General features: G+C 42.0%; 1 protein-coding gene across 1 annotated transcript in view; it reads right to left on the bottom strand.

The window, feature by feature from the left end:
* LOC128455939 (E3 ubiquitin-protein ligase SH3RF3) overlaps positions 1 to 16,595 on the bottom strand; it is a 93,625-nt gene that overhangs the window by 31,449 nt on the left and 45,581 nt on the right. The window contains exon 2 of the mRNA XM_053439910.1: positions 1,728 to 2,003. Within this exon, the coding sequence (XP_053295885.1) occupies positions 1,728 to 2,003 (276 nt within the window). The remainder of the gene's footprint in view (positions 1 to 1,727; positions 2,004 to 16,595) is intronic.

The raw sequence follows: 16,595 nt of genomic DNA, 5'->3' as shown, positions 1-16,595 counted from the left end.
TTATATTTTCAAAAACAAGAAGAGATCAAATCCAGAGGGGACCTGAAGTTCGTCAGACACAAGGATAATTAGTTCTAATCCCAAAGGCGGTCGACCTTAACTGATTGAAACAGAGACACCGATACTGGCAGCAGCATGATGCTCAACTAATTAACACGGAGCCTTGTTAAGTCAGAGAGAGCATAAGTGCATCTTCTTTTTCCAGCGCTCTCCACTTCACACTTTCCCATCTCCTGTCAAAACACAATTCTCCTCCTGCCATGTCGATGAAGCAGCATGTGATCAGATCTGAGTTCACACGCACACACACACACACACACACACACACACACACACACACACACACACACACACACACACACACACACACACACACACACACACACACACACACACACACACACACACACACACACACACACACACACACACACACACACTTTCAGGATTTGATGACACACAGACCTGTGATCTGCACAGTAACAGACCCACATGACCTCATTAGACTGAAGATAATTTGGACCTGGCTAACGCTGAGTCCTGGGTTCGGGTCTAGGAACCACATGGAATGATAAAATGAAAACCCTTCTAGATGGAGGTTCCACCACAGATATCCTTCCAATGTGGATAATTCTCACTGTAGCTTAAGATGCTACTGGACTATCTAAATGAATGTGTATATTTTAGTAATTTCATTGAGTTTCATGCTGGTGTACATACAGTTTTAAAGGCTCTTCTATCTTAAGAAAAAACAGCTTTGTTTTCCTGTGCAGCTCCTTAAATCTTGAATGTGAGCAGAGAGAATATCAACTGCCAGCAGCGTCATTCCAAAAACACGTGTGTCAGTTTTAAAAAGAACTTCTGCCAAATCCTCATGTAGACTGGCTGTGAGAAAGACATTTTACTGTCTGCAGCTGCTGGATATCGTCTTCACCCTGGAAATACCTCATCCAGCGTCAGACCCACAGACTAACACAGAGCTGATGACCAACAATCCCTTCCCATTTGAACAAAACCAGTGCAAATTGTCAACACAGGATAGAATAAACCAAAACAACACAGCAGTATTAACTTATAATCTGAAACTTGATAGAATTCAGTCTGTTTACCTGTTATAAATATAATTGCCAAGATACACAAGTCTGAATCAGACACAATTAACTACTGAAAACTAGCAATTGTGGCTGGGCGATATGACTTTAAGTCTATATCACAATAATTCCAATTTTTTACCTCGATGACTATTAATGAATGATTATTTTATGCCATCCAATATATATAATATCTGTATATAAAGTGGTTTTCTAGTCCTATCCAACAAATTCACACGCACATTCATACAGCAGTACAATATACACAAATAATTTACACACTGCTGGAAATTTGTAGGTTCAGTTTCTTGCCCCCAGAACCCTTCGGCGTGCAGACTGGAGGATCGAACCACTTTTTACCCGGTTTAAAATGGCTGTAGTTCACATTCTGAGACTGGATCTGAAGTGAGGCGTCAGGACTTATAAATGATTTGTGCACTACAAAGAACCAGCCTGGTTTTACACCACAGATAAGTGTTGGCTGCTACTTCCCTATTTATGCTGCTGTAAATTCTGTCCATCTCTCACATCTCCCCACTGGTTCCTCCACCCACCCTGTCCACACCACATTATTCTGTGTCTAGTGTAAAAATAGTGTCCACGGGAGAGTGTGTATGTGTGTACAGATTGCGCTACCTTGCTGAAGGCCAGACAGTCTTTATCCTGGTCTTTGTCTTTCACCTCAAAGTCGTACAGCGCTTTGCCCTGGGGTGGAGTCTGGCTCAGGGGACGCAACAACTGGATGTAACTGGCGGGCAGGAACCCGTGGCAGCCATTGAGCTCGCCGTGGTACCAGTTGTCGTCCACCTTGCGTCGCAGGATGATGATGTCGCCCTTGGAAAACTGGAGGTCGCCTGGTTCTTTTCCCTCGTAGGAGTAGAGGGCCTTCCCACAGGGCAGCGCCGGGATATTCTGAAAAATACACAAAAAGGCACACGAACCCTTATTGTACAAGCGAAGCACTTTTTAATACGTGCACTTGAACAGACGTCAAAACAAAGCAATAAACATGTCCTTATGTTCAGTGTGCTGGAGAGGAACACGATTTTGTCCCGTAGTGCTGAGTCAGTTTTTTTTTTCAAGTGGTAATGGTCTGAAGCGACAGAAAGATTTAAGTCTAAACTTTGACGAGAGCGAAGAGGTTCAGGCATCACTGGTTAGCTCAGCTTTTCTCTGACCCTGGTTCTCACTATGGGGTCCAGAGACTGCTTTGAAAGACACTGTGTCAATTATAAAGTTGTTTGTAGCTCTTCAAGCCTCTGATTTAGAGTATAAGTTAAATCAAGACCATCTCTAAGACCCATTCATTCGCTATTCTCTCTCCTCGTCCCCTCTAACCATCTGACTGTTTGGTGTTTACAGATATCCAATCCGATTTAGCCACAACCTCAATCAGCCAATCATGTTGATGTTGTCAAATTTTCAATCATGGGACGTGCTCTGGTTTCTAAACGTTGTGTTTTCTCAGACAGCGTGCAACACGCAGCCTTTTCTCTCATATGGTAGGTATGTCAAAGGTGTTGCCAAATTAGCAGCAATGTTTCTAACAAACAGATACACATTGGATTCTCAAGTTTTCTGCTGCTGCTTGGTGCTAAACACGCATTTAAACCAATGTCATTTACCTCAGAGGTTTCTTTCACAAGATCGCAAGAATGGCCTTCTCAGCTTCCATAAATTCAACACATGTGGCGTCATACCACCATTTACTTTCAAGTAACCATTTTGCTACATTTTGTGCAGCTGAACAAAGCCATGCTTTTATATCTCTCGCTGTGAACTCTCATTTCAATGACTCGCTGCGACCCCTCTTCACTTCCCCACCTCCAGTCTCCATATCCAAAGTCCTGGTCGGGCCCAGATGATTTCACTCATCTCTTTCTCTAGATGCCATCAACCAGCACGAGCGTCTCCACCCCCTGGAGGGAAGTTTCTATTCTACCCACAGCCTCACCCGTTTCAACCTTGATGACATCACGATTGGTCTAAGCACCAAAAGGACTCTCATTCACATCACACAACTCTCTTCTCTTATTGTTTACGGCAATACATTAGTTTAACTAATTTTTCAATTGAAATTAAACAATCAAATGAAACTATCTAATATCCACACAACTAAATCACCACACGCCAAGAACACATATGAACCACTAAACCAGTAGATTTAAGCTCTTTCATGCGGCCCTTTCAACTGGCTTTCTGTGAGCAGAGCAGATTACCTACATGATCCTAACCAACACTTGAAAAGAGAAAAAGGGATGTTCATCGTTTGAAGTGCTGCCTAACATCGGGATTAAAATACGGTAAAAGGTGAGGTGACAGGTGTAGAGAACAGCGTTAAGTTCATTTTCAAACCTTTAGAGAGTATTAAAAGCAATCCTGTCAGGCATTAGCGTCACCGAGTCGAAATGATGACAGATAATTACACCGTGCAAACCTCAGGCTTTACAATTTTCTGAGTTCAGTTTGAGCTGCTGCGTCACTGTATCCCTCCTCTCAAGGAGCTGGGAATTTTGCCTTTGTGCCATAACTGGAAACAATTAGTTTCCAGTTTGTTATGTGACAGTGGAAAGACATTGTCTGTGTTGAATTGCTGTGCCTGTTTGTGTTATTCTCAACTCTTTTCATTTTTTGCGTTGGTGCAGCCCTGTATTTGAGGAATGAGGCAGCGACTCCTGCAGCGACCGGTAAATTAATGGGGGGGGGGGGGGGGGGGGGGACCCAGGAGACAAACTGCAGCAACTCAAAAACAGTCGAAAATCCAATATGTTGCCCTGGAGACAAATTTGTGAGCATGGATAGTTGGGGTATGTGTTCCAAGTTTCATTTTATTCCCTGCAGCAGTACGTGAGATATGACTGATTATTAAAATGTTTGTCAGGTAATTGCTGCCACCTCCTTGGGCTAAACACTGTAATTTTGAAAATGCCACAGTGGTGTGATGCATGACTCCCGGGGGTTTCATCAAAATCAAGTCTGCGTTGTCTCACATATCACAAGTCACGGGCGGACACACACGGACCAATTTACTGTGCCCGAACTGATTTCTCACGTGATGCTGCAGAAAAAGGTCCAAACATTTGTTTTGGTGGACTGCTCACTACTCCATTCTCTAGACAGTGATTGTCTGATCATAGCTTAGCAACCTTCACTTTGCACCGCAGGCTTGTCAAGCTCTGTACGACGGCGATCACCCACGGCAGTCAGCCAATGCAATGAAAGTTCAATCATTTTCTATGGGATATGAATCAATAGCTTGCAAGGCATTGTGGTGTTTCTATGACCCTGGCCTCTAGGATTAAATATAAAAACATAACTCAATGGTGGCTCAATGTTTGCTGAAGAACAAGCTACTCGCTAACAGTCTGCATGGTGTTAAAGAGTGCACAAATAAATATGTATCCACTATCCAGAAATGAAGCCAAAATAAAAGAGTCATTGGGTTCAAGGGATGGAGCCGCAATACTGAGGTCCCCCCAACGCGTTTGACCAATCATGAGTCAGTCTCAACTGTCAATCGTGACATTTCACCACGTTTTTATAGAACCAAAACTAATTATAGCAAAACTTGCAGGAAAAGTAACAACTTGGGCAAAATCTTTGTGGAAAGTGAAAAACTAAAATAGTTGGGGTACAGAAACCATCTTTAACATTTTTTATCTGATGTGTACTTTGACATGTCCCATTCATTAACATGGAGGAAAAATACATTGTGACCTATGCTGCAGCAAGCCACCAGGTGGCAAATGAGACACTTTGGCTTCCCTTTTGCAGGCCAATCGAGTCATCCATCTTTATATACAGTCTATGGGCTCTAGCTATACTCATCTAAGTGTTTGTTCACTTGCTTTCAAACTGCAACAGCTACAGAAGTAATCACAAGGTCACATCTTCTAATGAAAACGATGCTACTGATGCTGACTTTTCCCCTGCATGTGAAGCTTTAGCCTCAGTCTATTGGCATCAAGTGCCTTAGATTCTCTTTTAAAACTCATTTGTTTGAAAGATTAAAAAGTCAGCGGGAGAGCGCGTTAACAACCAGCTCCCAGGGCCGACATTATCTTAGTTTGTTAATTTGATTCAGCTGATGAAATTCTGTTAACGATTGCTGTCATTTCATTTGAATATGAAAACTGCTTTTTTCTGCCTTCTGTCTGATTTCAGGATACCTTTGTTTCACAATTTAATGAGGATTTCCAGTATTGTCACGGCACGAGTGGAGCATCATTTAAGATGACGTTGAATTTCATCATTTTAGATTGACATCAGTCTGTTTGTGGGGGGGAAAGGGGGGGGGGGGGGGTGGGTCCGCTCCCAGCCCCCATGAGGAATAGTTCTGTGTGCAGATAGAAAATGATGAGATGATGAGTGCCCTTTGAATGCTGCTAACTAAATCGCAGGATCTACAGTTTATTTTCCAAAGGTGAAACTGCCTTCTCTATCGAAATTTGCGTTTGTGGGACCCCAAAAAAAAAAACGGAATAAAAGCAACACCCTCATGCATGAAGATGACAGTTGAGAATCGACAAACTGTAGTTGCAGTATGGAAAATCTATCAACAGAACTATAGAACTATAATATAGACATGTAAATGTTATATGTCAACCAGCTTCTACAGACCATTTAAGGCTGTGCTCTTTTTTACAAATGTTTATTGTGTCAGAATTGATTTAGTAAAAGTCCAAGCGGCCATGTAAGTTATGGGAAACACTGCCTTAGTGCACACAGACTGGTGCATAAAATGTAAAGGTGTGTTAGGTGTTCATTCAACCAATAAGAAACTGCTGAAGACATAAAAGATACATTTCTATATTAACTCTGGGATCATCATCATCACAGCCCAACTACATCCTGACTGCATTCACATTTCCCATCACGCACACACACACACACAAACCTAGTACACTCTCAAAACACTGACTGAACTTGAAATTGAAGGAAACACTTATTAAAAGGGCAAATCTTAAAGAAAATCAAGGTAAACAAACCGCAGCGCACAACACAAGAGAGGACAAAAACAAGAAAAAAATAAAACAATCTCTTATTCTCAGAGAGGCAACTTACACTAACAACACAAATACGTAGTTGTGAACGCACACACACAGTTTCTCCCTAGATGCTACGATGAAGAGAACAGCCTGAGGTTTCACTGGCTGACTGTACTAAGATCAGCGGTGATGCAATAAGTGGAAACACAAACACGTACCCTAATATATGGCCGCACTAACGACAACAAAACACAGTGCTACTACTACTTTTAATATTATCACTGCCACTTTTATCTTCTACTAATATTTACTACAATGCTACAAAATGAAATAGTAACTTCTGAGTTCTGTTCCAGCAGAACGAGAGGCTCACTCACAGTCTCACTGACGCTCTCACCAGCTCTGTTGGATCAGAGTATTTATAGGCAGCATGTTGTGTGGCTTGCTGCCACACTTGGAATGTTTTCATTGGAGCTGTATTTAATTTTTTTTATGTGCTCATGAAGTAATTGATGTTTGACTTCATAAAATCATTAAGGCTCCACTTTATTATATAAATTACGGCAGTGAATGGTTTTCAGCAAACGGAACACAATTAATTGACCAATGACAGCATTGCTGAGATTGCATTGAGTTACAGAAGCCAGTTGAAGAAGGTTAGAACATGACTTTGGCTCTTTATAAACAACGTGATGTAAACATATGTAAATTAAGTTCTTTGGGAATTAATTGATGCTGAGCTTGGTACAAAGTCCGCTTAGAATGTTCAAGAACGGCCTACACGGGCATTTCCACAGAATCCATTCAATCAATGCCGGTAGCGAGCGTGCACGCCCACTTGCATGAATGTTGCTCTCATGCGCAACAGAGAGACAGCTACACAGACGGAGTGAAAGACAAGTTCAAGTGTGAGAAAGAGAACTGCATTGCATGCAACCGCAGCTGGAACTATGAAGTCTGCCCGTCAGCGTGGACAGCAACAACTTTATGGATGATAGCACGAGTAGGAGAGTGAGCATGTGGCAAATTGGTTCATTATGAAAGTGTGGCAGCACAATTTAGAATAGGCAGGTAATTAATGGATGATTAATGGTAAACACTGCACACTGTCAGTTTGTATGTCTGATTTTAAACATGAAACAAACTACACTTCTAAGCCAAGAGAGGAAGAATGGAAAAAATACTGCATGGAGGAGAAAGAAAAGATAGAAGATAGGATTAGAAGAAAAAAAGAAAGGGGAAATGAAGCTGAGAGGAGGAAGAGGAGAAGAGAGGAGGAAGAGAGACAGATAAGAGAGATGTAAGCGTGATTCTGTAGTCTGCGATTCAATATCTGGCAACCCAGTCATATAAACATTCTCTTAGTTTTCCTGGGGTTAGAAACGACTTGTTCCCCTGATAATGTTGATAGGTGATAATCTTTTGTGAGTGAAAAAGAAAAGCTATATTGTGGTAGCACATAGATGTGAATGGAAGGAGTTGTTCTGAAATGTGGCTCAACAAAACTCTGAGTGCCACTAGTGTTTTTTGGCAACAGCAGCACATCAGGAAAAGATTGTGGTTTCGCTGAAATGTTGGTGAAGTGAAGCAAGTCCGTGATCTGTCCCTAATCTTAACCACGCGCTGTGGGAGTCTAAACAGAACTGGGTAAAATGTTTTATATATGAGCAGCAGGATTAACTCTGTCTATTGCACTAGTGAGGCTCCTCTGAACAAAGCCATCAGCAGCGGCTCTACCGGAGCAGATGGAGGTGAAACCCCCCGCCTCCTAAAGAAGAAAAGGTGCCCTCCTAGAGGAGGCTGCAGGGCCTCATCAGGAGGCTGCTGCTGCTCGATGCTCAGAAGGAAAGACGTCGATGTGCTCCCTCTCTGCCGAGAGACTAGGAACATGCTGCTGACTGATATCTCTGAGCTCGGGACATGAGGGTCAAGCTACATGTAGGAAGCTTGTATTTTAAAAAAGGAAAGATCCAACCTTGATCCATCTGAACAATGGGCCCGGTCTGTAGTTTGTGGTCTTCTACCATTGGATAACTGATTAAAGTCCACTACTAGTATTATCAAACTTTGAGCTTTAAAGATGCACAATGGAAACATTCTCCTTCTAGGTTAACATGTGAATGATGGCTAAATATGATGTAAGCCCAATCCCAGTTTGCCCTAACCCTCTTTTTTGTGCACTGCCCATGTAGGTTAGGGTGCAACTGTCCTTAAAGGCTCAGAAATTAGAATGGGACGGCAGATTCCTGTGCGAGCTCAACCAAGCACAAGAGAAGATTTGCCAAACCAGACATGAATCGAACAATAATTCAGCTTTTTTGGTCTAAATCAGATCTGAGCAAGACATTTACCCAGATTACAGGCACTTGCAGCTTAAAAACATCTAGAAAATAATTCCTGCAAACGTGACTTGTCAGGACCAGTTGGGGACCATTGGGAATGATTCCAGTATCCACTCTCTATTCCAAATAGCCCTAAAAAACGTGGAGTCCCATTTCTCAGATAAAGATTTGAACCCCTACACCTTGTAGCTCTTTCCAGAAGGCCACTACCCAGCCAAGGCTGCACCAAAATTTATTGTAGTGCCTAATGGGGGGATGCGAACTGGGCTGAACTGGCATTTCATCTCTTTAATTATGAAACAAGACAGAGAAAAAAATACGTGTGATACGTAAAAGATCTGCTGAAATGATGCTGTACTTTCTCTTTTTTCTTTTCACCTAACCTCATATTTTCTTTCACTGTTGCTTTTTATTTGTCTGCCTGGTAGGCCCACTGAGCTCCATGAGCGACCGGGGGCAGCATTAGCGCTTCGCTTAGCGTCTTTACAGCACTGTAAAAACTCTTTAACACGTCCACTTTACTCCATAAATGTTCTGGCAAGTTCACTCGTTGGCATGAAGTTTTAAAGGGACGTTTAGTCACTGTTAAATTCACTCGAAGAATGTCCCAGGAGGGAGAAACATCTCTGCAACGCTTCTTTTATTGCTCAAGTGAGAACAGCACCAACAATAAAGGATCCTGCATACACAGAGATGTCATGATGGTATAGAGGAGTTAATATCTGAATGCACCTATATTCTACACAGTATAGGTTACTGTATATGCAGTATGTTTATGCTGTGGCACCTTCTCCAGAGTGCAGAGTAATATATTTCAAAATACATTCACATTTCTATGCACAGAAATATATAGAATCCATTCAAGTTTTAAATACATCACTGTAGCAGCCTGTTAGATAAATAAAAAACCTCTTACTTTAAAAGTACCAGTGTCTGCCTGTTTTCCGGTGCTGCCGCCACAGTGAGAGCAGAAACTAATCTCCACCTCGTGAGAAAAGACAAGAGTTGGATGAATGACAATAACCGAGAACCAAGACAGGACTGTGTAGCTTCACGAGGGTGACAATGTTTTTTGTTTGCATTGTACCTGTCAGCTGCACAATATTATCTTCACGTAGAAAAAACACACACAAACATACACGTGTGTTTGTGTATAAATGTCCCTCAGGGCAGGACACATATACACACTCTTACTCTGAATGCCGTCTCACCCCTATGGTGCAGTAATTAGTGTTTGTTACTTCCCTGCATGCACAGAAGGGGTGTGTGTGTGCAGCAGATGTAGGAGGTTACTTGTCCAACATGGGACTGATTGTTCCATTCAACAGGGCTTCTATGACACACACACACACACACACACACACACGCACACACACGCGCACACGCAAACACACAGAGAGAGAGAGACCTTAACAGATGGGAGTGTTGGTAGTGGCCGATGATGGGACCTATGTGTTTTTGTGTGAATATCCCTAAGGGCAGAATGGACGGACACACACATACACACACACACACACACGTTTGTACAGTTCTCCTAGTGAGAACCCTCATTGGCATAATGCATTCCCTAGCTCCTAAACCAAACCCTTAACCTGACCGTAACCTAATTCTGACCCTAACCCTTAACCTAACCTAAAACGTACTTCTAATTCTAACCAAAACCCTAAAACCAAGTCTTAACCCCCGAACAGTCCATTAAAGGGGGGGGGGGGCAAAAGGACACACACACACACACACACATACACAGACACACACACACAGACACACACACACACACACACACACACACACAATGGGTTATTCAGCAGACTATTATTCAATATTTGACGTGTAACTTATAAAGCAAAATTCAAATATTTTTAAATGTCAACGAGCGTTATGTGGAAACCATACAAAACAATATAATAATATATAGACTAATACAGGCAAAATTATCATTCAGACTTTCAATCAATTATAAGGTTTGTTCAACCATCTAGTGAAAGACGTCAGCTTCATAAAAACAGATAACACATTTAATGTTTTATATCTTTGATGCCCATCTCATCCCCCCCACACACACACATACTTCTCACCTTGACCTATTATACTGTGGCATCTGTCAGATTGTTCTTCCAGCGCACTTCAAACACCATTTAAATTATTTCTCCCTATATTATATATAAATATGTGTGTGTTAGTGTGATTATTAAAATAGATGGCACGCTGTCAATGTCATTTAAAGTTAAAGCCATAGCACAGGTGTTTTATTAAGTCTTGGGCAAACCGACCGCCTCTCTCACACACACACACACACGCACACGCACACACACACACACATGCGCACACACACACACACTTTTAAGGTACGCATGCGTGCACAAACACATATGCACACAAACCCATACAATTGGATTAGAGTCTGGATGTGACACGTTCACACTCACGCTGAGCTTATTAAATCAATAATTAACAGCCACCCTCCGCTCTGTGTTCGCGAGGAGTCAATAAGAAGCAGTTTCATCTTCTGCAACAATGCACCGCGACACCCACCTCTCTTATCACTGTCGATCTACACTGACACCTCTTTTCATCTATCATATCAGACCGGCAGAGGATTCAAGAAAGCCCTGGAGTGCACGCGTATTAATCGTCTTGACTTTTATATGCTGTGAATAATGGTGCTCCAGTGTCAGCTACTAAAGGCAGTGCTGCTATTCTCTAGACTGGAAGCTTTTTACATGTTTGCTTTCATTTTCATGATTTTTATGCAGGAATCGGCAGCTGACGCACATTAACCGTTCAAAGCTGAGGCACCTTTTGAAGCAGTGGGGACACTGAGACCCAGCTGAGATCTGTGGAAATGGTAGCTGCATCATGAAAAGTGTTTAAGTGCACATAAACGTTCAGGTCTTTCTCTTTTCCTTCAGAGTTTTACAGCATTTTGTCCATGCAAATGTTCTGCCAAGTTAAAAAGGCCAAAGTCTGCCGCAAAGGAATTCCTTGACGAAATTCTGCTCCTGACCCGAGGAGTCTGGCTTTGAGCTAGTTTGGCTCAAATTTACATAACAGCATGTGATTAATAGTAATTAAACCAATGGACTTATAAATGACCAGAAATATTAGCACTTTAATTGAAATAAGAGGGATAAGTTGATAATAGATTAGGTTGTTCAGTCTGAGGGATCATTTCCGCCTTTCCTATATGATGCACGTCTACTTTTTTGTATTGATTCATATTGAATATATATATACATATTACATTATAGAGTGGCATGTTGTCAAATATTGTGACCCAGTTTAAAAACAACAATACACATCATTAACAACAGTCGTAAATAATCAAGCATTGGGTCCAATATGAGCACAAATTCAATTTGAAAACAACCTCCTTAGCTCAGACAACTGCTGGCGTTGCACTGCACATTAGGAAGAGTTAATATCACACATGAGAGCTGCAATTTTTATGCAGCTACTGCAGCTCCTGTATAACCCATGTGGCCCAGCTTATAAAGACAAAAGCTTTGATGTGTGGTTATTTATCCTGTAGTAGCTACATATAAATCTTGCATTTACACCAGATTAGCTGCGTATAAAAAGGTAAATTATATAATATAGCTTCAGATTTTACAGTACAAACTTAGCTGAAGAACATCATTTATCATGTATTGTATGTAACCTGCTCAGCAGCAAATCTGGAACGTTGAATTGCTTTTTGGCTCATTGTCTTCCTTTGAAACTGAAGCCGTGAAAACCTGGAAGCGTCTGAGATGGCAGCAGTGAGTCATTGAGGAGATCTGGTCGATCATGTGCTCCCCCAGCAGAGATGTAACTATGATTACTCGACTCTCCCATGTGCCTTTTCTCACACTTCCCCTCAACACTTGAACTCCTGCCGCCTACAGTCACCCTGGCGCCTCCAGTGGTCACAGGAGCAAGTGTCTGGACCAGAGGTAACATTTCTAAAATAGTGAACAGATTCCACAGGGTGAGGAGAAGCTCAGGCTGATTTATGAAACCATCTGCACACTACAACCTAAGACAGTGAACCACTGATATTATGCTCTGGTCAAATGCATATAAATGTCCATGTCTATTTATTAATTGCAGGGGAGACTGGTGAGCACTGTGAGAAACTTCATGGAGTGTGAAATGGAGCTGGCTGCTGGTGATTTTGGAGGAAATTGAGGTTTTATTGTTTGGTGGTCAAAGCACTGGGGTGACCAATAAAGGAAAATCTGTTCAGTGGCAGCAAGTCACTCCTGCAGTAAACACTACTGACTGAAAAAAGCCAACCTTTCTTTTTAAGTTACATTCTTTTTTTTTAGACGGCATATAAAGATGGATGACACGTCTCCCCTTTCTTCAACCATCGGGACATGAAGCTGAAATATCCTGAATACAAATGCAGCCATCTTGTGCGTTTGGAGCCAGAGTCTGTGCGGTGGCAATCCGGGGGGATGGAGCCACGGAAGCGAGGTCCTGTCAAAACATGTGCTCGACCAAAAGTCAAAAGTGAAAACTTGGAGATACATCAAGAAATACCTCAAATGACAGAAACCATCTTTGCGAAAACATTATTTGACTTCTTTGTTTGGTCAATGTCTCATCCATCAACATGGAAGAGGCGGGATTCATGACCTATGCTGCAGCCAGCCACCAGGGGGTGATCGAGATGTTTTGGTATCACTTCTGTCTTCCATGCATATATATTTTGTTTTTGTATAAATGTACTTAGTAGTTTATTTTTTATTGTAGCCTTTTCTTTCCTGTCTTTGTTTTCCATCCTTGTATTTATTCGTTCTAACTAAATCGACTGAGAGAGAACGAGGGTATTTGGGGAGTTCAGGAGGAGGTGGTTCGATATCAAATCTGACACAAAGAAGACGCATGAAATCAGTGTTGTAGTTTCCTCGGGTCGGGGGGGATCAGCAGTCACCGGAGCGCCCTGCTTTTAACAAGCGTCTGACTGCCTCATCTCTGCTTTGTTATTCAGAGGAAGGAAGACAGAGATCTCATGGTGGAGGAAGCTGCTGCAGTGAACCACATAAGCAGGGTGCCCGCCGAGCGTGAAGCAGGCACCATATTACACACTTCACAGGTTGCTCCCTACCGCGCACGTCTTCTGAGACAAACAGTGTTTAAGGCTGGTTGTTCATCTTATCCAGAAGAAAAGACAACTATTTGAAACATTTGTCTTTGGCACCAAATGTGCTTCTACTTTAATCAATACAGCGATCAACAAAACATCTTCACTTACAACTTATATGCAAAAGATAACAGTGATCCAAATGGTCAATGTAGGTTATAAATCCACAGACCTCCTGTCACGTGTTATTACAGTGACAGTGATTGTCCACTGGGTTATGGGACCAGCTTAAAAATACCACCAGTTTTAGACTGGATCGACCTTTGACCAGGTAACATATACTCAGCACCAGCATCAGCTCTGACTCTTATGTAACTGAGAGACTGTACCACTCACCGGCCGGTCTATAAGGTCTGCTGCTATTTAAGTTGCATTTTAAAAATCACTGCTTGTCTGTGTCGTTATTGTTTAAGTTGATTTGCTATTCCAGCTGAACTCAATCAATTCCTTGTGGATACGCATACACATTATATTTCCTTGCATTTATATAACAGGCTCATTTTATTTTACTGTTGTCTGTTTTTTTAAAGTCCTCTTTGCTGCTTTAACAGCAAATGTGCCCACTGTGAGACTTATGTAGTATTTTCTTATCTTAAAATACAGAAGTGATTTTACTGAAACTTGGTGGAAGGGTGGAACTGCCCGAGGATGAACTCGTAAACTTCTGGAGCCGATTCCATTAAGGGGGCGGACCGCTTTCCTTAATACTTCGAGCCAGGGCGTCAGCCTTGACAGAAGTGTGCGCTCTCCGGGTGGCCTTCTAGTTCTGAGACTCAATACTCATACTTGGCATAGGGCTCACAAAATGTGGACTTGATAGCAAGGCAAGTGAATTCCCACTTCAAACGCTTTATGTGAAAATAAACAACAATTCTGATAAGTTTTCTTGACAAAGTATAAATATTTAATATTTTGAATCAAGACTTGGGACACAAAGCCTTTATAGACCATGTTGGATTATAATGAATTAGTTATCTAACATGCTAGTATGTTATCATGGTTAGCCACGTCAGGTACTTTTCATCCCCTTTAAAGACAGCACTTGCTGTAGCATGAGACTCAAACTGGGACTTTTTATTGTGGGATCCTCATTAGAGAGTGGGTATGCGGATAGTGACAAAAATGTTCTACTTCATTTTATAAACTGCATGTGAAAACACCAGGCCAGTCCTGTGTTCTGACACATAAAACAAAAAGCCTGTCAGTTTCAGGTCGAGCTCAACTCACACTCTGATCCTAATCCTTGAACCAAGCTGAATTCAAGTTTCTTTTCACACTGAGTCTGTTGCAATCACATTTCACTATCTGTTTGTAGTACTGCACAATTCTATTTGATACCCTGGGATTCCACGGTTGTGCCACAAATCAATCAAAACTGTGGCATAATGATCTGACATGCAGAATGCAGCAAGTTGCCGGAATAACTAACCAGTGCAGGTGAAGAGAGAAACCTCAGAGAGCGTCTCCGGCTTCATGCCGTGCACCTGCACTCCAAATAGAGCCCAGTATGTTGCAGGAGTCACATGCAAATCCCTGAGGCTGCATTTAATGCCTACACAGTGTTTTTTAAATGAAGCAGCACATTCATTAATATGTAGACACTTTTTCAATATTTGTACAATTGGAAACAAAAGCCAAGCTGAAACAATACACCCACACGTTACCACCACACACACCTGTGCTTTAGAGTAGAAGGGAGTATGTTGGGCAACACTGAGAAGATTCTGCTTATTATAATGGAAGATAAAAAAAACACTCCAGCACATAATAAATCCATGGAGACACATGAGTTTCATTTTCAATGAACTGCACGGGTATTACAGTAATGTGTGCACTGTCCGTTGGGAGCTGACGCCACCATTTTTAAGGTTTAACTTCAAAGAAAACATTTGCATTCCGGGTGGAGGATGTGGAAGAGCTTCAGGTTAAGTGAGCTTTAAAAGGAAATCAGGAATTAAAGGGGACTAAGTGATCTTGTTTGGAGAGCCGGCGACACATTCTCGATCCTGGACTCACTCATCTGTCAACTCGGGTGCCGGACAACACCAACATTCCCACGCTATACGCCGGAGTGTGCAGACGTGCACGTGATGGATGCGAGGTGGGACAGGATGTTCCACTCTGCTCATACCCCCCATCCATTTATCCCCTCGCACTAAACCAGTCTGTGTCCCCTGTAGTTCATCCATTCACCTCCACAGACACAAGCCCACTCGCTCTCTCTCTAACTGTGATTACTCTGCTCGCTCCCCTCTTGCTCACTTGTCCTTGGAGGGGCACTGGGCCATTACAACTTTTTTTTTTACCTCAATGCTTGTGGGTGCGTAGGTGGTTGTGTGTGTGTGTGTGTGTGTGTGTGTGTGTGTGAGGTAGAGCGAGATAGAGTTTGTGTGTATGTGTGTGTTGTAATAGCATAGTAAATCTGCAGAGGTCTTTTTCCACTCTGCTGTGAGAGCGGCGTTCTATCTTGCTGTGCTGTTTTATCGGAGCAGACACTCCAGTACAACACAAACACAAATTCATGCACAGAGAGGAAGGTATTACGTTTGTTCATTTTGCAGGGAAAAATAAGTAAACATATTTACATTTATATATATGTAAAAATAAACACAAACACACACCATCCCAGGGTTATAGCAGATTACGTGTTTGTAAATAATGCCCTGTGTTCAGTTAAAATGTAAAATATAAAACCGTAAATCATGTGAACATGAAACCTCACTCATGCAAACAACGCACATTCGCACACACACACACACTAACGCACAATCACACTCACTGTCTGGAAGTAATTCAGCGCACTATTGATTCACTTTCCATCTATAATTCATGACACAACACACACCTCAGGTTAAGTGGAGACATACACACAGACTGGCAGTTTCTGAGAAGTAGGAAGACGAGAAACACAACACCACTCACTGTGTATAAGCTTAGATAGACCGACACACATCCACACACACACAAGCATGCACATACACATGCACCCATACATTTGCGCACACATACACACACACACACACACACAAACACACACGCACACACA

This window comes from Pleuronectes platessa, chromosome 14, assembly GCF_947347685.1.
Source record: "Pleuronectes platessa chromosome 14, fPlePla1.1, whole genome shotgun sequence".
In the NCBI taxonomy this organism is placed as follows: domain Eukaryota; kingdom Metazoa; phylum Chordata; class Actinopteri; order Pleuronectiformes; family Pleuronectidae; genus Pleuronectes; species Pleuronectes platessa.
Note: the sequence above shows the minus strand (reverse complement) of the source record. Positions and strands in the feature narration are given on the sequence as shown.